At 35.6% G+C, this 25,823-nt stretch overlaps 1 protein-coding gene across 1 annotated transcript; it reads right to left on the bottom strand.

Moving 5' to 3' along the window:
* Positions 1–176: 176 nt before the first annotated feature.
* On the bottom strand, positions 177–25,823 carry LOC131934567 (nucleolar pre-ribosomal-associated protein 1). The gene is made up of 33 exons (XM_059290626.1): positions 25,624–25,823; positions 23,025–23,173; positions 22,743–22,891; positions 22,347–22,485; positions 22,100–22,196; positions 21,785–21,867; positions 21,051–21,200; positions 20,699–20,835; positions 20,135–20,330; positions 19,539–19,682; positions 19,110–19,253; positions 18,823–18,907; positions 18,296–18,582; positions 17,991–18,068; positions 17,217–17,487; positions 16,358–16,498; positions 15,487–15,641; positions 14,220–14,429; positions 12,496–13,678; positions 11,685–11,813; positions 11,144–11,412; positions 10,790–10,863; positions 10,280–10,479; positions 9,191–9,301; positions 8,641–8,698; positions 8,053–8,215; positions 7,816–7,912; positions 7,056–7,328; positions 6,459–6,565; positions 5,045–5,188; positions 4,087–4,196; positions 2,194–2,529; positions 177–921 (listed from the first exon to the last, which is right to left on the bottom strand). The coding sequence occupies exons 1-33, from the start codon at positions 25,790–25,792 to the stop codon at positions 384–386; spliced, it is 6,576 nt and encodes a 2,191-aa protein (XP_059146609.1). The 5' UTR covers positions 25,793–25,823; the 3' UTR covers positions 177–383.

The raw sequence follows: 25,823 nt of genomic DNA, 5'->3' as shown, positions 1-25,823 counted from the left end.
TACACTAATCAACAGCCACACACATCAACAGGTACACTAATCAACAGGTACACTAATCAACAGGTACACTAATCAACAGGTACACTAATCAACAGGTACACTAATCAACAGGCACACACATCAACAGCCACACACATCAACAGATACACACATCAACAGGTACACACATCAACAGGTACATACATAATCAGGTACAAAAATCTACATGTAAATACTAGGCCACATCAACAGGCACAAAAATCTACAGGTAAATACATCAACAGGTAAACACATCATCAGGTATACACTAGACCACATCAGCAGGTACACACTAGGCTACATCAACAGGCACACACATCAACAGGTACACACAACATCAGGTATACACTAAGCCACATCACCAGCTAGACAAAACACAAGGTCCCAGTGTTAGTCACAACACAGTGCACCATGCCCAACAACTTCTGCTTCTCTACAGTACTCATCTTGTTCCCACTCAGATCCTCCTGTCTCGCCAGATCTACATCAACAACTTTCCCCACATCCTCCTCTTCCTCCAACTCAGCTGTTTCATTCAAATTCTGTTCTTTAGAGTTATCCCCCTTGTGTGAGCTCTTTCTTGGTGAAGACAGTTTTTTTGTTGAGCTTATGACCAGCTCGTCTGTGTTGATGCCCCTGAATTTGAGAACAAGGTCAACAGTTTTCAACACGGCTGCCAGGTTTAGGAGTTTGGCGGAGTGGTGGAGCAGGAGACACGACTCCACTGGGTGGAGCACCAACAGACCAGTAGACATCATGGGGGACAGTCTGTTTGAGCTTTGACCCGTGGGGGGCTCAGTGTCATTCACCAGGTGTGGGGGTGAAGAGAGTGGACATGGGTCTGGACACACCATGGAATGAAGCACTGTAACCACTTGGCTGACACTCTCTACTGAAGCATTGCTGGTAAAAAAAAATAACAGGATTTTATGCACAAACTGAATGTTTCATCACTCAAACTAGTGGTGTGGGCAGGATTTTGTCTTAAGGCAGGTGTTTTTTCTTCCATAACAACTTCAAAAGTATATAATTGCAATTTAATATAAATTTTAAAATTGTAAACATTAACAACTTTCATTTAGCAAGGGGGTAAAGGGGGAGAGGGGGGGGGGGGGGTCTAAGTGTAAAGAAAACCTCCTGGCCAACACTACTGATTCTAAACTGTAAACTACTAAGTACAACAAAAGGTTCATTAAAAATTATGAAAATTAAAACATGAAATCTATTAAGCAGTTTTAATAATTTTATAGGTTATAAGTTTAATGGCCCATTGGTAGATTGCGTACTGGAAATCCAAGCACAAAGCTTAGGGGGTACGATGAGAAGACCCAAACACAGCAATTAAAATCTCTAAATGATATTTAAAATCTTCAATACTAAGATAGAAAGTGCTTTTGAACCAAAAGAAGCTGAAAACCAATGTACTAAATACAAAATTGTCTCCCCTCATCATGGGAGGTAAGAAACAAAATGTGGAGATTGCTGGGAATGGAAAAAATATGGTGGTGGTTCTTCATGGTGCTGTTGTAGTACCTATAAAGACCACCTCAGATCTATACTGGCAACAGAGCTCTGGTAAAACTCCCAGAGCTAATCACCAATTAATGGTTAAAATTCATTAGATAAACCTTGGGTGGGCCCTATGCAGGGTGCCAAAAGGAATAAGAAGAAATAAAAACTGAAATGGACTGCAGATTTTCATATTATTTTCCTGCTCGTGCCCATCTCACCCATAAAGGTACCCCAAAGCGCATCCACACCCGCCCCCCGCATTGAAATAGAAAAATTATATTTTATACAGAAAACATATAATTTAACTAGTGTCAGGCATCCCAGATATTTAAATGCTGTCCTTCCCCCCCCCCCCCCCCCCCCCTTCTCCGTGGAGAAAAATGTCTGAAAGAAACATAGATATATAATAGTTCATCTTTTTTAACGACCTTGTGGTCCGCACTATGCCCATTGCCTTTGTTTCCCTAACGTCAGTCAGGTACCCATCAGAGCTTGGTGGACTCAAAAGACGTGCTACATACACGAGCCCTCAAGAATCTCAACTTTTGTTAGCTCTACATCCAACCATGCCGTCCCATAACAGAATATTTTAGCTGTTTAATAACAAAGGTCCATTGAAATGACAAAAGGTCTTAAGGTCTTAAAAGCAATATAAACACTGACCTTAAATGCCAGATCAAGTTCTTTACAATCAACCCCATCTGTATCATTGTTGACTTAGGGACTCTAGGAACTGTAACTCTGCTGCTTGTTTTGGTGGACTTGCCCTCTTCCTTAGAGTTATCTTTTCCTGTTTCCTCGGTTTCCATGTCTGACTCTTCATCCCCCTCATTCACAGTGTCACCTGTCTGGTGACCTAACGCCCCCTCCAGCTTGCTGCTGGCTACACCAGTTTGTGAGGGGGTGGCTGGGTCTTTTAAGTACTTGACTGTAGACAGACTGAACCAGAGCGTGTGGACAATATCACAGAGATGGTCTGTGTTGTGAGGACGGCTCTTTCTGTTAGCAAAGAAAACACAGAATTAGAATGTTGACATTGTATTTTGTTTCCATAATAAGTTTTAGAAACATGTTTGAGAAAAATAAGTTCCACAAATAATTATTAGAAAAAAAAGTTTCTCCAATAAGTTTTAGAAAAAAGACCCCCAAATAAGATTTAGAAACAAGTTATAGAAAAAAGACCAACAATTAAGTTTTAGAAACATGTTAAAGAAAAATAAGATCCACAAATGATTATTAGAAAAAAAGTTTCACCAATAAGTTGTAGAAAAAAGTTCTAAAAATAGACCAACAAATAAGTTTTAGGAACAAGTTTTAGAGAAAATGTTTCACAAATATCTTTGGTATCTACACTAACTAAGAGAAGAGAAGGAAACAGGTTAACTGTTATATATGTTGTGGTTTCAGCTTAATGCATTTGTTAATCAGGAATTTTTCTCTGTAAACACATCCTTCTAAGAGAACCAAATTATAAAATTATCTAATTCTTTAAAATCTCAGCCATATTTTTATTTCAGAAGGACAACTACTGAAATAGCAAATACAGACAGCCATTACATTGAGGCTCAAGTCAATTATACTATTTACACCTGTGCAATAATCGCAAGGTGGCCTAAATCGCATATACAAATATTGAAAAATTTAAAAACAATAAAAATTTTAGAGGAATTTACCAGTAAATGAAATAAAACCTAGTGACACTAAAATCCTCTGTGTAGTAAAAATGAATCAAGTCAATTTAAGTGATTAAATTTGTAATGGCAGCTATAGTCAGCCTGAACAACTTGTGACATGTAATAGATTATTATATCAGGCCAAGAATGTGATGATTATAACACAAACAGTTAGCCAATCATACACAAACTTACAAGTCAGTAACCGCTGCAGTTAGCCAATCATACTCAAACTTACAAGTCAGTAACCGCTGCAGTTAGCCAATCATACTCAAACTTACAAGTCAGTAACCGCTGCAGTTAGCCAATCATACTCAAACTTACAAGTCAGTAACCGCTGCAGTTAGCCAATCATACTCAAACTTACAAGTCAGTAACCGCTGCAGTTAGCCAATCATACACAAACTTACAAGTCAGTAACCGCTGCAGTTAGCCAATCATACTCAAACTTACAAGTCAGTAACCGCTGCAGTTAGCCAATCATACACAAACTTACAAGTCAGTAACCGCTGCAGTTAACCAATAATACACAAACTTACAAGTCAGTAACCGCTGCAGTTAGCCAATCATACTCAAACTTACAAGTCAGTAACCGCTGCAGTTAGCCAATCATACACAAACTTACAAGTCAGTAACCGCTGCAGTTAACCAATAATACACAAACTTACAAGTCAGTAACCGCTGCAGTTAGCCAATCATACTCAAACTTACAAGTCAGTAACCGCTGCAGTTAGCCAATCATACACAAACTTACAAGTCAGTAACCGCTGCAGTTAACCAATAATACACAAACTTACAAGTCAGTAACCGCTGCAGTTAGCCAATCATACTCAAACTTACAAGTCAGTAACCGCTGCAGTTAGCCAATCATACTCAAACTTACAAGTCAGTAACCGCTGCAGTTAACCATGAGAGCAGGCCATGTTTCTTTATCAAATCCACAGCTACAGACTTCTCCCTGCAAGCGTTTCTGATCACTCCAAGAATTAGTTCCTGAAAAGTTTTGTATATTTTAGAATTTTGCGAAAAATAAATATTTCTGATTACTCAAAGAATTATTCCTAAAATGTTTGGTTTATATTTGAATTATGCCAAAAATCAGCAAACAAAAATCCGTATTACTGAAGAATTAGTTCCTGAAATTTTTTTTATTAATTTCAGAATTTGGTAAATGGGGAAGAAATAGCTACTGAAAATTTTATTTTAGAATTTAGCAAAACATTTGGACATTCAAATTAAACAATAGGGGTAGCTTTGGTATGTCAAAATGCTGTATTCTGCATATTTAGTTCTTAGTATTGTAAAAATAAAAAAAGCCTACTCTAACTAATTATGGGTGTCATGGCATGTTAGCTCTAAACCTGACAAGGTTTTGAGCCAGCCCATTAGATGAACAGTTGCTTCTTCTATAGGTGGTCACTTGTACATCCTGAATCTTACAAGCACCTGCATTCTATTTCACCTGTCACATGATGTCACTATGCTCAATGTCACACTTGTAACTATTCTGCCTTTTAATATATTTTATTTTTTGAACCTGTCATCTAAAAGACAACAGTCTCACCTGTCATCTGTATGCTATGACATTGTAACACATGTCACCTGAGAGTCATGACACTGTCTCACCTGTCATCTGTCAGTCATGACTGTCTCACCTGTCATCAGTAATCTATGACATTGTAACACATGTCACCTGAGAGTCATGACACTGTCTCACCTGTCATCTGTAAGTCATGACACTGTCTCACCTGTGAATGGCTGTCACTGAGCATTGAGTCATGGTAACACATGTCACCTGACACTGTCTCACCTGTCATCTGTCAGTCATGACACTGTCTCACCTGTGAATGTCTGTCACTGAGCATTGAGTCGTGGTAACACATCAATATTTTGAAGATGAGTTTCTTCTGGTACAGCCAGTAGTCAGAGTTCTCCCTCATGCCATCCCTCAGTAGTACCAGCAACCAGTTCCTTTCTTGCTTGTACTGAAACAGTGGATACATCATTTACACAGGCTGCTTCATTAATTATAGGATGTTAAGTACAGGATCCTTTCATAAAGATGCCAGTGTCTAGGCTAAACCTAGATACCTTCAGACTTTTATGCCCCTTTTCACTTAATAAACTCTAAAGGGTTGATGTCCAGGGAGTTTATGACCCTGAGAAGATGTACCTGTACAGTGCCACTAAACCTATGACACACCTTTACAGTGCCACTAAACCTACAGTGTCACTAAGCATATGATGCACCTGTACAGTGCCACTAAACCTATGACACACCTGTACAGTGTCACTAAACCTATGATGCACCTGTACAGTGCCACTAAACCTATGACACACCTGTACAGTGCCACTAAACCTATGACGCACCTGTACAGTGCCACTAAACCTATGACACACCTGTACAGTGCCACTAAACCTATGACACACCTGTACAGTGCCACTAAACCTATGACACACCTGTACAGTGCCACTAAACCTATGACACACCTGTACAGTGCCACTAAACCTATGACACACCTGTACAGTGCCACTAAACCTATGACACACCTGTACAGTGCCACTAAACTTGTGACGCAACTGTACAGTGCCACTAAACCTATGACACACATGTACAGTGCAACTAAACCTATGACGCACCTGTACAGTGCCACTAAACCTATGACACACCTGTACAGTGCCACTAAACCTATGACACACCTGTACAGTGCCACTAAACATGTGACACACCTGTACAGTGCCACTAAACCTATGACACACCTGTACAGTGCCACTAAACCTATGACACACCTGTACAGTGCCACTAAACATGTGACACACCTGTACAGTGCCACTAAACCTATGACACACCTGTACAGTGCCACTAAACCTATGACACACCTATACAGAGCCACTAAACCTATGACACACCTGAACAGTGCCACTAAACATGTGACACACCTGTACAGTGCCACTAAACCTATGACACACCTATACAGTGCCACTAAACCTATGACACACCTGTACAGAGCCACTAAACCTATGACGCACATGTACAGAGACACTAAACCTATGACACACATGTACAGTGCAACTAAACCTGTGAATCACCTGTACACTGCCACAACAAAAACTTATATATTGTGTCTTACCTAACAGTTCCAGTAAAAAAAGCTGATAAATTTTGACTTACCTGTACAGTGCCACTACAAAAAGCTGATTAACTTTGACTTACCTGTACAGTGCCACTACAAAAGCTGATTAACTTTGACTTACCTGGACAGTTCCACTAAAAAAAAGCTGATAAAACTCTGGCACATTGGTCAGGTCCATCTCAGGTTTGGCCACCAGGAATCGGAAGATTGGCATGTACAAGGGGTCAGCTGTCAATCAAATTTAATTTTATCAATAATCACGAAAAAACTCAATTATTCTTATTTTATTTACACAACAAGAAAGGGGTCTAGGAATTTGATTTTGTGATTTAAAATATTTTAAATTATTTATTCCAGTACACACCAATGGAAGTTGTTTTTATAAAATCTAACTCAAAACTATTAATTTTAAATTGTCTTATATAAGTAGCAAACTAATACATTTGGTACTTAAAAAAATTCCACCAAGTATATTAGTCACTAGAAGTTGCAGCGTTACTGATCCTCAAACAGTTATGACTAGTGAAATCAGCGTTACAAATGGTTTGATAAGGAATGAAAAACTCACGTTACTATTTAACAACGCTAACTACAAAATAAATCCCCGAAAAATAATTTGAAAATAAACGCTACATATTTATAAAAAATAACAAGTAGATCTATATTAGAACTTTAACATATTTTATTTAAATTTGAGACTGTCAGAACTTTCACATACCTGGGTACAGCATCAACTTGACCACACGTGAGAAAAACAAGGCCAGGATGTAGGTCAACTTCTGCCCGTCTTTTGACCTACTGGCATTTAGCAAGTCCAGTAGAAAGGTGACCTCTTGTCTCTCCTGCCACCTGGATCCCTCCGCGTGCAGGTAGAAATCATTCAGTGCATGGTAGGCCAAAAGCCTGGTTTGGAGGTCGTGACTGCTGAGGGCTATGAGAAGATAACTCAAGCAACCTTTCTCTACGAATATACGCAGTGGGACTATTTTATCTGGAGAGTGATTAAAACAAATTATTAACATTTTTTTTAAAGTTCATCATTAATTTCATTAATTATCTGAAATACTGTTCAATTTAATTTAATTAAAAAAAAAACTAAAGTCATAAATGTTTTAAAATGATTGGTTGGTAATTCTTTAGACCTATCAATCCATTGGGCAGATTAGAGTTCATATGTTTCTAGACCTCAGCGTACAAAGGGAAAATATACTCAGTCATTTCCTAAAATGAGTTGGGTACCCATCACAGCTGGATGGACTCAGGAACAATCCACTGCCTTGAACCCGGATTTGAACTCAAGACTTTCAGGTTAGCAGTCTAGTATTCTATTGCATTCTATTGCTAGGCCACACCATCCATGGGTGGCTATTTACATAACACAAAACACAAGTGCTTCATATACAGGTATTATGGGTAGAAATGTAAAATTTAATTGGGTTTTTTTTTAAATTGTGAGACATTTTAAAATGTAAACTTACCTGGGGTGAGAATCTGACAAAACAGTTTCAACAAAAAGTTGGGGTCATAACATTCTGGCTTTGACTTGTATTCATCTGCATCAAGGATTTCTGTGCCCTAAATAATGATACCAAGTTAGAAATATGGGATAACTCTAAATTATATTTCCCTTACTAAATAGCCTCCCTTTAAAAAAATTTTTTTTTTTTTTTTACTTTGGTTAAGTATATCAAGCAACACATGAAAATAGAACTCACAGACTGAACTCTCCTGACTGGGAAGTTTAAAATGGAGTCCTGTATCTTAGCTGGGTCAAGTTGGTCCAAAACTGACTTGACTGAAGCTTGTTTGTCTAGACTTGGTCCTAAGACTTGCGCGACTGTGTGATTGTCCACTGCAGCTTTCCCCCATAGGGTGGGACTGTTGATAAAATAATTGTAGCCTATGAAAGGACTGCTAATACATTACAATTGTAATATAATAATATATATATATATATTTAATTATATTAAAAACTATTAAGGACATAAAAATATACACACAAGTCTCAAGTTCAAATCCGTTTGAACATCTCTGAGTCCACCCAGCTCTGATGGTTAACTGACTCACATTAGGGAAAGTATCCCTTTAAAGGTCAAGGTCACAGAAACAGGGAACTCTAGTTCGCTTGACCACGGACCATTAGGTTCAAACAGGGAGCTTTGCTTACTTTTACAATTATATTTACCAGAAGTTATTTACCAAGGACTTTTATGGAGAATTCAATAATATTCTACATCACCACTAAACCAATTTCCTTAGACTGTCATGTACAATCACAGCAATAACCAGATAATTTAACTCACCATTCAAATTCTTTATCAGACGTTTGACATTTCTTAATCATTATCAGCAGTCTTTGATCTGCATGGATATAAAGATTTTATTCTATTATAAATATACTTTTTCTAAGCCATCTAAGATTTGTTGATATACACCATATCCCCCTCTCCCTTCACCAGCTAGTATAAAAAAACTATTTGTCAGACAGAGTGTATCGCCTTAAACTCCCAGTGAAAATAACATATCTGGCTGTGTACAAATACAAGGCCCTACTAAAGCCTACCTCTCAGGCTGTGTACAAACAAGCTCCCACAAAACCCTACTTGTCTGGCTTGATGTAACACCACAACCCCCCCCCCCCCCCTTGCTCCACTAAAGACTACCTGTCTATGTGTACACAAGCCCCCACTAAAGCCTACCTGTCTGACTGAACATGTCACCATAAGCCCCCACTGTCTGGCTTAATGTACCACCATAAGCCCCCACTAAAGCCTACCTGTCTGACTGAACATGTCACCATAAGCCCCCACTGTCTGGCTTAATGTACCACCATAAGCCCCCACTAAAGCCTACCTGTCTGACTAAGCATGCCACCATAAGCCCCCACCAGTGCCTTGCTCAAGGATGACTCAACACAAGATGGATCCAGACAGAACAAGCAGTGGAGCAGCTTCACAAGCCCATCTAAAAATAGATACAAACATTTACCATAAATAAATCATTGGTTGTTTTTTTGGCAAACTCTGAAATTAAATACATATTTTTTTTAAGCTAATACTAATATGGCTATTCGGGTAATCAATATAAATAGACAAAGCAGAGTACAACAGCTTGAATTATGAAAGGTCTATGTGACTGAGATAACTTTATCTTTGCCAACTTGTCAGGCACCTATTTGGGACTACTAGTCAAGCTGATGATGGAATGACAAACCCAGTTTTGGATTTGTGCGCATGGATTTGTCTCCACAATCTCCTCTTTCCTTACCCCAACCTCAAGTTAAGATGTGTGGAAAGTGTAACAAACCACATATAGAATGACATAATGTACCTTTGGCAGTGTCATCTGACAGCATAACACTGATGTCAGATGTCAACCTAACTTTGGCAAGTGACATCACATGACAACATACCTCTAGCAGTGTCATTATGACACTGACATCACATGACAACATACTTTTAGCAGTGTCAGTGTCATAATGACATTGATGTCACATGACCACATACCTTGGCAGTGACATCATGAAACTGATATCACGTGACAACATATCTTTGGCAAGTGACGTCACATGTTAACATATCTTCAGCAGTGTCGCCTGACAGCATAACACTGATGTCACATGACTTAACTTGGCAGTGTCATTATGACACTGATATTACACGATAACCTACCTCTAGCAGTGTCATTATGACAATGACGTTACATGACAACATACCTCTAGCAGTGTTGTCTGACATCATGACACTGATGTCACATGATAACATACCTCTAGCAGTGTCATTATGACATTGACGTCACATGACAACATACCTCTAGCAGTGTCATTATGACATTGACGTCACATGACAACATACCTCTAGCAGTGTCATTATGACATTGACATCACATGATAACATACCTCTAGCAGTGTCATTATGACACTGACATCACATGACAACATACCTCTAGCAGTGTCGTCTGACAGCATGACACTGACAAACCCCGTGTGGCTGATGATCATCTGGAACATGGTCCGCACACTCACGTAAGGCTTGTCTGCTGTAGGTGGCGCTGTCGCTGATTTGTGCGGAGACTCCAAAGCATACACCTGAGGGGTCAGACAGGACAGTAGTTCCAACAGCTTCTTATCTTTGTATTTCTGCCTGTGTCAACAGAAACAAAGTTAGAATAACATCTTAATTTACTTCATGCAGAAATGACACACAAAAATAAATAGGAGTAAGAGTAAAATAAAAAATTTATTAATAATTTAATTTTTAATTAATTTTTAGAACAAAAACAAAACAAACTAGAATTAACACAAATTATTCAATTATTAAAATATGAGTTAATCTATTTGCATGTTTGATTATCACATGAAGTTAGAAAGTTAATTTTAATTTTATTTTATATAGTGCTATAACTATTGTGTGTTTAAATAATAAACTAAGGAACAAAGAAATCCAAACATACTTGAGTGTATTCATGACTAGCTGTCCCCAATAAGGAATTAGGAATGTCAGCGTTGATTTTTTCAATTCTGGTATCTAGGTGAAAGAGACAAAATGATTTATTTCAAGTTTTTTTTTAATGCATAAAACATAGATACATCTTAAATTAAATATTTTATTCTTTGGTTTATTAGTATAACAGTTTTAATACTAGATCAAGCATAAGGTAATGATTTTTAAATCTATTTGCATAGTAAATAAAAAGAATGTATGCATAAATAATTGAATTTAAAAACAACACAAAAACAGAGCATTAGCTGTTGAGATATTAAATTAAATTAATTGATAATGATTGAAGTAGTCTGGAGTGCCTCACCAAACTCAAAGACAAATCCAAGAGGTACTCCTCTGTCTCAGTGTGGCGGGTTAGTTTAGACGAGGTTAAATATTTGAGATGGGTCAGGCAGAGGTCAAGTATCAAACAGGCTGGGCTGTCATAAACATTCTGCTTCCCCTTTCCTAAAGGCCAGGTGGACAATCTGGCAGATGCTCTGATGACATCAAAATGGGGTCGGAGGTCAGAGATTACATGCTTTTTGATGACTGTGGTCAATGTATTAGTCAGAAGCTTCTGGAAATCTTGGTCTATGCATGTGGGGAATTGAAGTAAAGAGAAATTTAATAAAGAGGCACTAAGAGCCATTATGACTATACCAAAATAATATAATAATTTATGGTGTATGATTTAATCATAATTCTTATTAATAAGGCATCAACTTGAAATGACTTTTTTGTTTTTCTTAGTCTTTTAATAATACATTTTAAATTTTATATTATAGTAAAATAATGTAAATTTCTTATAATTTAAGTAGTATATAAATATTACTTAAATTGTTTTTATCCTATAGTTCACAGACCTGAGTCTCCTAAATTTAGTGAAAACAGCTTCAACACTTTCAGTAACTTGTCATCAAAGTTTTCTATATTGCTCTTTAAAACAACAGCAAGAGAAGCTTTAAGTGCTTCCACTGTTTGTGGGCTACCACCTATAGAAGAAACAAAAGTTTATGTTACTTTATTATCAAATTTGTTTGAAAACAAAACAAATGTGAATACATTTTATAATAACAATAAAATAGGAGTTTAAAAAACTAATGAACTGAAATAGAAGAGTGAAGATTCAACTAAAAATCTTCACAATATTGACTGCAATTTTAATGTTGGTAATTTTCTTTTCTAATCTGTTCAAAAACTCAAAATGTGAAAAAAAAATCCACTAGCATAGAAAGATAATTAAAGGATAATGGCCTATTTATTCTGATATATGATAAAAGCTTAATATTTATGTATATTTTATCAAATATGAACCTGACTTTAACGACAATGTAAGGGGTTGAGCATAAATGACAGTTAAGTTATTTGGGCAGATTTTTACAGCCCCCCCCTCCAACACAAAACACCCGAACATCCCTAACATGTCACAAATTTTATTCACCCTTCCCCTAAAAAATGAGCGTAAATCAATGTAACTTAGCAGGTTCTTCATCATTATTCTTCTTATGATACTTAAAATACATGGAATAAATTTACATTCCTATCCCCCCCCCCCCCTTCCTAATTCTTAGCTCTAAGTGTGTGATGTTGTGGAAAACTCCTATACCTAATTTTACTCATTATAAACACATGTAAACAAATAACTGTGAAAGTATGAACCAAGCAGAAACTCACACTGAAATGTATTAGATGCCTCTAGGTAAGAGATGATTATCTCCCATCTTGTAGTCTTCACAGCTTTGTCTGCCCTTTTCATCAGCCACTGGTCACACAGCAGATAACTCTCTTTCATGTGTTGGACCAGTGTGGTGACCACCTGCTCCTCAAGTGAACCTTTCTCAATCTTCAACGGAGTTTTAAACATCTCGGCAAATACTGTAGGGTTAAACACGCTAACTGCTTGTGGTATGTGTTCAAACCAAAATATCACAAACTGGAGGAGTTTGGGGTGTTTACAGTAAGGGAGGAGTTCAAAAAAGGGGGCAAGGATGGAAATTTTCTGTTGAGTAGTGTCTTCAAAACAAAACTTTGTTTTGATTTTGATGTGTTTTTTTTCAAGACCAAATTGAGGGTCGTTTCCAGCTTTCTCTGAAGTTGGTTCTGGTTTCTGTTTTAGCTGGTGGAAGAAGGAGGTTTGACTGAAGGCTGGGCTGTCTTTTACAAGAAGTGTCCAATGCTCAAGCAGGCGAAACAGAAGCTTGCAGACAGGCGTCTCTTTGTGTTGCTCAGGATCTGATGATTCCGATTTAACAAAAGCTGACAGTGGAAGATTTGAGAGTTTGGCCAAACAACTTGACAAGCTGACTATATCTAACAGTGGGTAGAGAGTCTTAATAACATCAAGACACAACTTTCTCTGCTCGTTTGATAATGGAGACGCTGTATTAGAAAACTGGTCCAAAACTTGGAAGACAAAATCGTCAATGATATCCTTCCTATTTCTAAACCAAGCCCAGTTACTGCACATTTTTAAGACGTTGCAAAAGAACGACAAAATTGAGCAGGTGTTGAAATCCTCTAGACCCACACTGTTTCTTTTTTTGAGAGTTTTTTTCTTGACGCTAACAACAAACATCTGTGATTTTAGAACAGGATTTTTCAGGAGACTGACGACAGCATTGATGGCGTTGTTTTCCAGTGAACTCATGCAAGAAAACATCTCAGAGAAAACCTCGCTCGTCCGAAGAGTGTCTTTACCTTCAGTCGCTGATGACGCTAGGTCATCACCCTGACTGGTCTGTTGATCAGTTTCCATGGTAACAACACTGTCCGAGTTCCACTTCTCTTCAGCAGAAACAGCCTCAAGTAGCACCTCTGCTAAATCTGTGTACACCTGAAGCCTTTTTAATTTTGTTTCCTGAATTTTAAAAGAAACAACATTTTTTAAACAATATTGATCTATTCTTACATACAAGGTAGGATACATTTTTATTTAAATGTGGCTCTACATATTAGCAAAACTTGAAGGGAATGGTGTGGCCTAGCAATATAGTGCTAGACTGCTAACCTAAAAGTCTCGAGTTTGAATCTGGGTTCGTCTACCCAGCACTGATCTCTGATGGGTACCTAACTCATGTTAGGGAAAGTAAAGGCGGTTGGGCATAATCCTAACCAAGCTATCAGTTTATATGCCAAATTCACAGAAGTAAGTGAACTCCATTTTACTTGCCCTATGGGCTGTCAGGTTTGAAATGGGAACTTTAACATATTCGCAACAAGTGCAACATAATCTAGATATTCTTAAAATATAATCTCCATATGATGTCAATTTTTATTCACAGTACAATAATAAATATAAAAACAAAAGTTAAGTTTTAAATTTTTTTTTTCATTAAACAATATAACAATGGACAATATAATCTCCATTTAAAAATATTAATGAGTGCTAATTTGTATACCTTATCATTGGAAACAGCTGTGAATCCTATATAAAGAGTCAACTGGCCGAGACTCATGATTTTATCATCAAGAGTCATTGCACTGACTTTAGGCTTCAAACGTTTAACAACATTTTCTGCGCTAGCTTCAGGTGACCAATCTTCTGTAAGTTGACTGGACAAGGGCCCAAATAGCTTTGGTGGTAGCACTGGTAGGTCCTTCATCTGTGGCTGGTAAGATAATGGGTACATGGTGAGACAATGGGTAAATGGTGAGACAATGGGTACAAGGTGAGACAATGGCTAAATGGTGAGACACTTGGTAAATTATGAGGCAGTGGGTAAATAGTGATACAATGGCTAAATAGTGAGAATGGGTTAAAGGTGATACAATGGCTAAATTGTGAAACAATGGGTAAATGGTGATACATTGGCAAAATGGTAAGACAATGAGTATATGGTGAGGCAGTGGCTAAATGTTGAGATGGGTTAAATGTTGAGATGGGTTAAATGGTGAGATGGGTTAAATGGTGAGATGGGTTAAATGGTGAGATGGGTTAAATGTTGAGATGGGTTAAATGGTGAGATGGGTTAAATGGTGAGATGGGTTAAATGGTGAGATGGGTTAAATGTTGAGATGGGTTAAATGGTGAGATGGGTTAAATGTTGAGATGGGTTAAATGGTGAGATGGGTTAAATGGTGAGATGGGTTAAATGGTGAGATGGGTTAAATGGTGAGATGGGTTAAATGGTGAGATGGGTTAAATGGTGAGATGGGTTAAATGGTGAGATGGGTTAAATGGTGAGATGGGTTAAATGGTGAGATGGGTTAAATGGTGAGATGGGTTAAATGGTGAGATGGGTTAAATGGTGAGATGGGTTAAATGGTGAGATGGGTTAAATGGTGAGATGGGTTAAATGGTGAGATGGGTTAAATGGTGAGATGGGTTAAATGGTGAGACAATGGGTGTCATGGTTAGACAATATGGTGAAGATAACATGGTGAGCCAGTGGATGATGAGGTGAGATAATGGATAATGTGGAAAAATTGAAGTCATATGACAATGGAAAAAGTAGTGAGATGATGTGGCTATGGGTGATGAAATATGATGTGGTGTAATGGATGATGTCAGATGTAAGATAATGGATGATGTTCTAAGATAATATGGAAAGACAATGCATGATATAGCTAGTCAAATGTACTTAGACATAATTTAAAAACAGAAAAAAATATTTTTATTTTTTTATTTTTAATGATGATGATCTGTTTCATAACACAAAGCCTTACCATTTTAGAACTCCAAAACTCAAGATACTCTCTAACCCCTTTAAATAACTTTGCTGGGCTCTTTGTCACACAGCTGGCCAGATAATTGGTGGAATGTAATGAGTGAACCAGACATACGAGAACCTTACTGGCATACTTGGTCACTACAGCATCATCTAAAAGCAGAAACAAAACTTATATGAATCAAAAATGTTTAATGACTTTAATAATTTTATTCTTTATAAATGTAAATATCACTAAAAATTACTTTTTGTCTAAAAACTGCTGTTCAAAAGTACTATGTATATTAATAGGGCAAACAAAATTTACAATAAAAATAAAAAATACATTAACAAATTTCTGCTTTCAATTATTTGAAGCTCAAGATAGCAGGTACACTGACAAAACTAAGAATCATCCTCTAAACTTATGTCACAGAAAAAGCACTGATGTGCCCAGTGACCCAAAAGATGCGCACCGGACAAATGCGAAAAAAAAAGTGCAAAGTGTTTCCTTATATTACTAGACATTAAAAAAGAGAGACTATAATTATGTACATTGCAGCATAAAAAAACATATTTCCATGAAATAAGGCTAAATTAAAGTGTATCAGTATAATATTCGTTTGTATTTGCGCCTTTTTCAAATAGCGCAGTTTTTCGATTGTGCATTTTTCTAGGAACTGATGTGCCCAAGCCAGATTTAGCATGTGCGGGGCCCTGGACAATATTTATGTGAGATCCCTTTACCAACTACATCAGTGGACTGCATATTTTGGTTCAAGGGCCCTATACTGTGGTTGGGTCAGCCTTGAACCACATGAAATTGTCCACAGAAAAAACAAAATAAAAGATATTACAAAATATTTTATTTATTCCTTTTAGCTAGTTACCAGTTTTAGAGTGCTGCAGACTGTCTAATGCCACCAGTGACAAGGGAGTTAAGGGAAGACTTAGAGACTGCTGCTGTGACTCGGATGGTTTGTAGTTCTCCAGCATTTGGTCAATCTCTGCATCGTCCATCAGAAGTATTGCTGCAAGAGACCATGCAACATAAAATACAATGCAGCTAAAGAATTGCTACAACATGGAAATAACACAAATAGTTATGCAGTGAAGTATAGCTACAAACTTTCATGCAACATGAATGGATTGTACATGCTGGAAAAGAATGACTACACAAAAAATATTTTTGTTAAGAAAGCCAACATTTCTATAAAACCAGCCTAAAAGTGATACTTGCAGAAAGAAAGCTTTGACTATACACAGTATTTCACTGATTTATTATTACGTTAAAATATTTTCTTTTCTGCGCAAGGTAATGTCAGTCCTTAACTTTCTTAATTAATTTGTGTGAAACTTAATCAAATTAATAGCTAATGAAAAACACTGTTTTAGTAAATGTATTCTCTTATTTACTGTTACGTCAAATGTTCTGAACAAAACAAATCCATTAAACACAAGTAAACCATATAAACACTCACTATAAACAGCACTATCACAAAAATATATATCAACTTTAACAGTTGAACCATATGACCACTCACCATCAATAGCACTTTCACAGATAATCCAAACAACCACTCAATATCAATAACACTTTCACAGATAATCCAAACAACCACTCACCATCAATACCACTTTCACAGATAATCCAAACAACCACTCAATATCAATAGCACTTTCACAGATAATCCAAACAACCACTCACCATCAATACCACTTTCACAGATAATCCAAACAACCACTCACCATCAATAGCACTTTCACTAGTTCCAACACTAATAGTTTCCATGTCCACATCATCCTGTAGATCCGAACCCCCTGAGTCTGCAACTATCTCCATCATCCTATCCACATACGGGGTTGGGTTGTTGATCAGGCTGGCCAGGCATCGGGCAAGAAAAACAATCCTGGAATGGTGAAAAGTTTCCGCGGACGAGCCCTGGTCTCTCAGCGCCTCCTTTAACCATATCTCCAGCTCCTTGCTGTGGCCTGTGAATACCTCAATGTTCTTCAGCATCTGGAGAGTAAACATAAAAATAAAATGAAATCTTTATCACTCTGGCTTGAGAACATTTAAATTCTTCATCTTCTAGACAATAAACATCGTGAAATTTTTATCTTCACATCTGGGTAATTAGAAAAATGATAAAATTTTTATTCCTGTTATCCAATATGATCATTATCTATCGTAGGATAAAATTCACTTGTAATTATCAGTAGTCTAATTTATGCACATTCTGTTATCACTAAAATTTCCAAGATCAAGAAATTACTATAATTTAAATAGTTCACAACAAATGTATTGGCCTGTTATAATTCTCAAATGATTCAAAAAAAATTTCAAATTTTTCCAAAAATAAAAATATCTGTAAGTCAAAAGCTGAAAATCAAACAAACCAGCACAAAAAAAAATTATTTTTAAGTTCAATATTTAAATGTTTTACAAGGAAAATTAAAAAACTATTTTTTTAATTTATTTATTTTTAAAGTTCAATTTTCAAAACATAACAAGATACTAACCTTACAAATAAGACCAATATTTAAATCTTTGTAGATCCCGCTCTGACTGGCAGATACCAACAACTTCTCTAGGAGACCCTTTGTACAGAAAGAAGTTCACATTATCAATAGCATTGTTAAGGTATATTGGAAATACTTATTTTTAACTTTCCTATTTTTTCCATTACATTTTAAACATAACAAACTTGTTACAAATATATTAATGGCTATTATAATTCATCAAACATTCCCGTTAAGTGTATATATGCACATACATAGAAATAATCAAAACAAGGGACATAATAAATTGATATGAATAGCCTTACCTCCCTTCCCAAGGCAATTTTTCTTGTATCTGTTTCAGAAAGCAGTTTTATTAAGTACAACTGAGGCAGCTGCATGTTTTTAACTTCTTCATTTTCCTCATCATCTTCATCACTTTCTTCATCTGCGTCTTTATCTTTTGTTTTTAATGAATCATTTTTTTTGTTCAGGTTGCCGACCATTTCAATTAATTTTGCAAGGTCTTTGGGTCGTTCTGATATAAGTGAGGGAGACAGAGTTTGGTAGAGGATCAGGACTTGAAGCAAGGCTACCACATGCTTCGAAACATCTGAGAGATTAGAATCATGGGTTCTTTAAGATAGCATAGATAACAACAACAAAAATTTGGTATTCTTATTTGAAACTGCATTAAACTATGATACAATATAGTGAAAAATACATTTTAAAATTGTAAAAGACAAAAAAATATGTATCAATTAAATAGAATTAGTAACATAATTAACGACTTAATATCTTTTCATTAATAGATTTTTAATATTTTGGTTGAAATTGTGAAACGAATGCATACTTAAATTTATAGCCTTATCTCCCTTTGACAGCAAAAGCATGAATTTATCCAGAGAAGTAAATACAAGACTAATGGGAGGTAATGTCTGTAGAACAGGAAAAAATATATATGAGTTATTATTATTTATTTTAAATATCTATTAAACATTGGGCAACATAGTAAAATTAAAAAAAGCATTTAATATAAAACTCAACTAACAGACATCATAGAATGGAGGGAAAAGTAAAATCTCAAAATATTAACCAGCCCTTTCAGTATTTAATTTTAAACAAAAAAGCAATCTGTACCTTTAAAACAGTGGCAGTAAATTCGTCCACAGTGCTCTCCCTTGTAAGATCAGCTTTCATGAACTCTTTTTGAACAAGGACTGCCTTCTTAGCCAAAACTTTCAATAGTTCTAAAACTTGATGTCTCACGCGCAAGTCATCATGCTGGAGATAATATAATTAATTGGTCTAATAGGGGAAAAATCAATATTTCAAGTATATAAATTAATTACGGTCATGTTTTGTTTATTTTCTATTTATCTACTTATAAAGATAACTATTGTAGCTTGCAATTATGCAAAATGGAGATTACTATCAAACTATGTGAAATAATTAGTTTTAAGATAAACATACTGCAACTTTTAAATAATATTTCACAACAATTAATCTTTTTTTATAACTTTTTGAAAAATAGCAAAAAAATTCAATTCGAATCGCTAATAATTTTACCTTTAAACCTTGCGTAAGTAAGAGGGCAATTTTAGGAGGGGGTAAACAAAACACTGTTGCCAAGGTAATGTTGATTTTGACATTTCTTGGCTCTTTTTCACGTGAGGAGAGATATACTGGTAGTTCTGGTAGGCTACTGTACAACTATAGGGAGAATAAAAATATAACGGCTCAAAAAAATGTAATTAATTTAAAACTATAACAAATGAGATTACATACATATATCTATTCTTATTTATTTTAATCTTTTTAAAATTTTCTGTGTTCAACAACAGGTTAAGAGAAAGCAATTATGTTAATGAAACAGCCTTTCTCTAGTAAACTCAATTGTTATCTGAAATATGTCTGATTTAAAAAATTTATTTTTTAAGAAAATAGATACCTGAAGCACACATTTTTATAATTTTATATACTATATGCTTCATTTCATTTTAAGCAGAAAGTATCCTTTTACATAATAAACATATGTATACACAATCAACTACAAACCAATGTTTAAGAGATTGTTTAGGCTATCATTTTATGTAACCCAAAAATTCAACCTATAACAAAAGTTAAAAAGCCAACCCTTCTGACAAGATACAAATAACTCTTACGCTTGTGACCCACTCCATCAAGGTTCTCCACTTGTCTGACCATCTGGGGGTCAGTGATGGACCCAGGGTGGTCAGAACTGATTTAATCTGATCTGGACATGCACAAAGAATCTTCTTAGCCAGCTGAAAGCTGTGAGGGTCATCAGTTCTCTTGACCAGCCACTCCAGTAAATGGCACAGGAGTTGATTCTGGTTCCTGGTGAATTAAAATTCAATACCTTAATTATAACACAACAAAATATTAACATTGTCTTAATGAAATATTAAGATGTACTGCAAAAAGATACCGTCTTTCCTAACTTTTCTCAACTGACTACCAATATCATAACTTGACACTGAACCCACAGGACCAAAAAAAGATTCCAAATTCTGTTTAACTAAAAGTACTATAAAAATCTGGCATAGCACTTATAACTAGCTTAACTTATAACTAACTTAACCTTTAACTAACTAAACAAAACACAATATTTGCACCTCTTACCACACTGAACATACTATATAAAACATCTGTCACAAGCTTACTTTAATCACATAATTTGCATTAAATGTACTGCTCTAACCTACCTAGTTCCTGTGCCCAGCAGTTTGTCATTAAAGTTGATCCCATGTTTATAAGAACAACATAAATCATTAAGAAAATCCTGAGCAACACTAGCTACCATTTCCCTATCTTGAGCAACAGACTCGTCTGAAACTTCTGGCTGAAAATTATAAAAACTCATTAATTCTTGCCACAACTTGTTATATTCATGATTAGATTAGTTTGTTGCGACTAACATTTTCTGAATAAAAAAAATTTTAAACTCCAAAATAAAATATCAATTTCACAACTGTTATTATTTCAAGAAAAGATAGAATTTTATTCTTCTGCAAAAACAAAACAAACAATGAAAATCATCCTTTTATATAGTATTACCTGTCCATCATCCTTGTCTTTTTTTTTCTTCCCAGTGGCCAACCATCCTGTGGGACCAACCCAGTGGAACAGCTCACACAGGTGCTTCAAGCACACCTCAGAAAACAGCTTGATTTTATCTGTCTTAGTCACACCTGGGCATCTCACCACCTGCAATCAATGGTTAGAAAAGTTCCTTATTTACCAGGTAAGATCAAGCTTACCTTTTTAAACCAGACTTCACATCACCTACAATCAATGGTTAGAAAAGTTCAGTTCATTATTTACCAAGTACGATCAAGCTAGTTACCTTTTTAGACAAGACCTCACATTACCTACAAGCAACGGTTAGAAAAGTCCATTATTTACCAGGTAGCATTAAGCTAAGTACCTTTTGAGACCTGACTTCACATCACCCACTATCAATGACTAGGAAAGTAATTAACCAGTTAAGGAAGGATCAAGTTACATAACCTCCTGACATGAAAGGTCCTTGGGCTACTGAACATGAGTTAATGTGTATCTTTGAACTGGCATGAAGCAATCATGTAGTCAACACATACACATAAAAGTTGATTATTCAAAGGAACTTTTACTTTCGTCAAAGGTGCTTTTACTAACCCAAACAGATTCGGGCACCCATCAGAGACCAAGGCTATGCCTGTGGACTACAGCTTTGTATTGAACACCAGCCTAAAGTGTAGGCCTGTTATCTAGAGAGCACCAATGATGGAACAGTAGCATATGATACTTACTTTGTCCATCAGTGTAGCCAATGTATCCACAACCATCTCTCTTGAGTCATACTTTAACCCTGCTATTGTCATTTGAAGGAAAGCTGAAACATTCACAAAAAAGGATCACAAATTTAAGTAAACTGTGCACGTCTTTAAAACACCTATTTATTAGGTTATATTAATCTTAATTTTAAAGCGAAATATATATTGCAGTACTGAGCTTTGTAGTATGTGCCAAACTTTTTAAAAATAAAAATGTTTTATTAAGTAACCTTGTAACCCTAACTTTAAATTGCGACTTAAAATCACAAGAAAAAATGGGAGAAAACTTACTTTTTTGTTGCACAATGGTGTTGACCACACTATGGTCACTGTCCAGCAGGAATGCCAAGGTTAAAAGAACAATACAGCTACGGACATCTTGGGTGTCCTACAGGTGAAAATATATAGAAAACTGTCCAATATGCATCACATCACTTGAAAGCTGAATTATCTCCCCTACTATTATATAAAAATATTAGTTAAACTGGATGTTAGTTTTTTGTTTTAATTAGTATCACCAACAAGAAACAAAACAAACCTTCCTATTCCTTCTTCTGAATAAAGATGGGAAGTTAACATGGCCGAAGTTCAGTCTAGCTAAAACTGCCTTTTTCGACTTCTCACTCAACATGATCATAGCTATGAGAAGCTGTAAGGCTGACTTAATTATTTTTGATCTGGTGAACATAGTATTTTAAGCAACTGAATTTTGGATCGTTTTAAAGATAGACTGTTCATTTAAATATTACTGTATATGAACTTAAACTACATTAACATGGACTATTGCATCCATTTTCTATGGTGCAAAAGTCAAATTTGAGTGTAAATGCAAATATATTGTCGTTTGATGGATACTTGATTTAAACATATTCAAACATATAGGCCTACTAGTTTTATTTTCAATTTATCAGTTCAGAATGAGACAGTTACATACTTATTTTGATCTCTGAGACAAGTGTAGACCTGCCCCATATGTGCAGCTAAAATTTTCTGTACAATGGCTTCACCAGTGGAGGATAACTTGGACAAATCTGTTCGTATTCTCGTCAGGATCTTTTCTAAGCACTGCAACACTAAAGATATCTGAAAGAAAGGAGTTTTAACCCAATTCTGTTAACATGGATAGTTCAAAGTAATTCTGTAACATAAATGAGCATATTATTATTCAATCTATTTATTCTACTTTTACTCAGAAGTGTAGAAGGTAAATCTTTACATCATTTGTCTTTAAACTGGTGCTTGTTGGGTCAATTAGTGTCCAAATTTCAGCACATGAAGGTGAACTTCGACAATAGCCTAAAACTATATCGTGGCAAGGCACGCCATCGTCAAAGGCCTCTGCTGAGTGGATGAATTTCTCAAGAGCTGTAAACATAGATATGGGGTTAGAATATAATTAGCTTCAACATTTACTTTTATACCACTTTCTATTTAAGTTTGGTAACTTTCGTTAATCCAGAAATGTTTAAGGTTATTCAAATAATTGTATAAACCTCTGCATTGCATTAAATCTATATTGATAGCATCCATTGCATTAATTTTAAAATTGAAAGATAAATCATGCTCATACTGCTTGTGTTGGGTAAAGACTGTGTAGCCGAGGATCACTTAAAAACTAATCAACCAATGGTATAATATTCAAGTTAGAATAATATTAAGTTATTCATTAATCATGAGTACAGTCTGTGAATCTGTCCCACTTTGCTTTTTTTGTCAAATTGATTAAAACTATTATTTGGAGCTTGAGTTAGGTTAATTAATCATATTACTAGTTACATGTGTCACAGTATTACTATTAAGATATATTGATTGTATAGATTATATAGATATATGCTGACTTTTACTTTCATACAACCATATTGAGACGTTTTAAAAATGTAACAACCATGAGCTTTGCAGACTCGACCACACCGACCCTATTAATTTGAGCCCATTGCACAACTATTAAAAAGTAGTAGAGTAAAGTTCCGCGTGTGGTCACACATAGCGGAAAATTCCAAACTCCCGATTTTCATCGGGCGCTATTTTGTAACCGTTTCACACAGAAACAAACCGAAAGTACTTTATTACTCCACTGCCATTCTACTCTAATATGCATGAGTTATTTTGTATTCATACGCATAGTATTTGAGATATTCATGTTTTAGTGACGAACCTCCTTGTGATCTACTTTTCCCCCCCTTTTTTTTGCCTGTGGTCACCTGTCCCTGCTTGTGATCACTAGCGTATTTTTTACGTTTTGATCCAATTTTAATAATTGAAATAAACATTTTACTCATTTAAACGTGTTGATGATTGTATAATTAATTAATAGATTTGCAAAACCAAATAATAACACGTTAATTAAATTTATTAACTTCAAATTACGGATGACCCAGTGATGACTCAAGGGACGCAACTATTATAATCATAACAAAGGGACGTAACAATCACTAACAAGACAAAACGTAACATTTGCTTAGATTGTATTGTATGTAGAGACACAAACTAGATTTAGAAGAAGTAGATGATTAAAATAATTTAAAACAACAGAAAAAAATAGAAATTATATAGGTTCTAGACTTAGCTTGAAATATAGAGTATCTAGATCTAGGCTAGTCTAGCTCAAGTCATTGGTGACCACAGCGAGGGTAAAACACAAAAATCGTTACCCCAGCTGTGATCACCCCCATTTCACCACTAAGATTCTTTTAATAGCCTTAACTACAGTATTTTCAGTGTCCCGCACATAAATAGAAGCTATTTATAGTTAACCTAGTTATAAAAAGCTTTGATTGGTTTGTTTTATTCATCTCATCTGGGACCTAGTGCTTTTCATACGGGGGAACTAGAATCGCCTACGACGTCATACCTCGAAACTTGAAAATTTAAAAACTCGTCTTTCAGAAGGAGGGAAACAAAAGAATTTGACCTGGATATATTTAGAAATGGACATGTTTACAGCAGATATTGGTAGTTTCGAAGCCATAAACAGGAATGTGACTACACCGTGGTTTTGACCACACGCGGAACTTTACTATAGATCTAAATAAGGGTAATCTATCGTTTTGGGTATGTAAAATCGCCCGCGACTTGTAATGTGAAAACCAGGTGACTCCTTAAATTTTAATAATTATTTCACATTTTGAGGAGGATTTATATTTTTTAAAATACAAAAATGTTTCCTTGTTTCATTTATGTACCTGTTTTTAAAGAATTGAATTAAAACTTTTCAGTAATAAATGAAGACTATCGATTTTTCCAACAGATGCAACCATGCTCATTTAGTATTTACTATAGCAGCCATCTTGTTTAAGTTTTAGTTTTATAAACTTATAGCGAAAGATTCAGGGGGAAGCCACTCTATTTTACAAATGGCTGCTGTTTATAATTATATAGCAAATCTTGCTCTCAGACACTGCTGTTTAAAGTTAATTTCTGGCCTATATCGATATATATAATATATTTAGCCATTGATTTAGGTTTATTATTCATTTATCTATATTTGACACAAACATATGACAATATACTTCTATTAAAGCCTTGACAATGAGGTAACGTTTTCGTACATTAATAGCCGCGGGCGATTTTACGTACCCAAAACGATAGATTACCTAAATAAGTCTAGTAGTAGGCATAGCAATTCCCATCTTCTACCCGCCACACAAGCACTATGGGGGGGGGGGGGGGCTTCTTCAGAGTACTCACTTATATATTACTTTAGGAAGTAGATCTAGATCTAGAATCTAGATATCTCTCTAGAATCTAGATCCTAAAATTTTAAAAATTACAACAACAACAATGTTACAACAAAATTAAGTTTTTTTTAGTTGTACCTTCATTAACTGTACTGGGGTCACGTAATAAAAACTTAAACTCCACTTCAGTAATGGTCGCTTTCGGCTTATCGTCATCTTTGACTTTCTTTGCGTCTAGATCAATATCAGAATCGTTCTCAGAATCATCTGAGTGTGGTCGTTTTTTAGCTAATTTCTGTGGTGCCATTTTCTTTAGAAACGATTTCTCCTTTCGTTTT

Source organism: Physella acuta, unplaced genomic scaffold, assembly GCF_028476545.2.
Source record: "Physella acuta isolate Inbredline_101_S28 unplaced genomic scaffold, ASM2847654v3 ptg000112l, whole genome shotgun sequence".
Lineage (NCBI taxonomy): Eukaryota > Metazoa > Mollusca > Gastropoda > Physidae > Physella > Physella acuta.
This window is presented reverse-complemented; position numbering and strand designations above follow the sequence as displayed.

Coding starts and splice junctions, on each gene's coding strand:
- LOC131934567 (XM_059290626.1), bottom strand. CDS start 25,792: ATGGCACCACAGAAATTAGCTAAAAAACGACCACACTCAGATGATTCT. Junction 18,583..18,822: donor AGATAAGGCTATAAATTTAA/GTATGCATTCGT, acceptor CTAATCTCTCAG/ATGTTTCGAAGCATGTGGTA. Junction 17,488..17,990: donor ATATTGGTCTTATTTGTAAG/GTTAGTATCTTG, acceptor TTTACTCTCCAG/ATGCTGAAGAACATTGAGGT.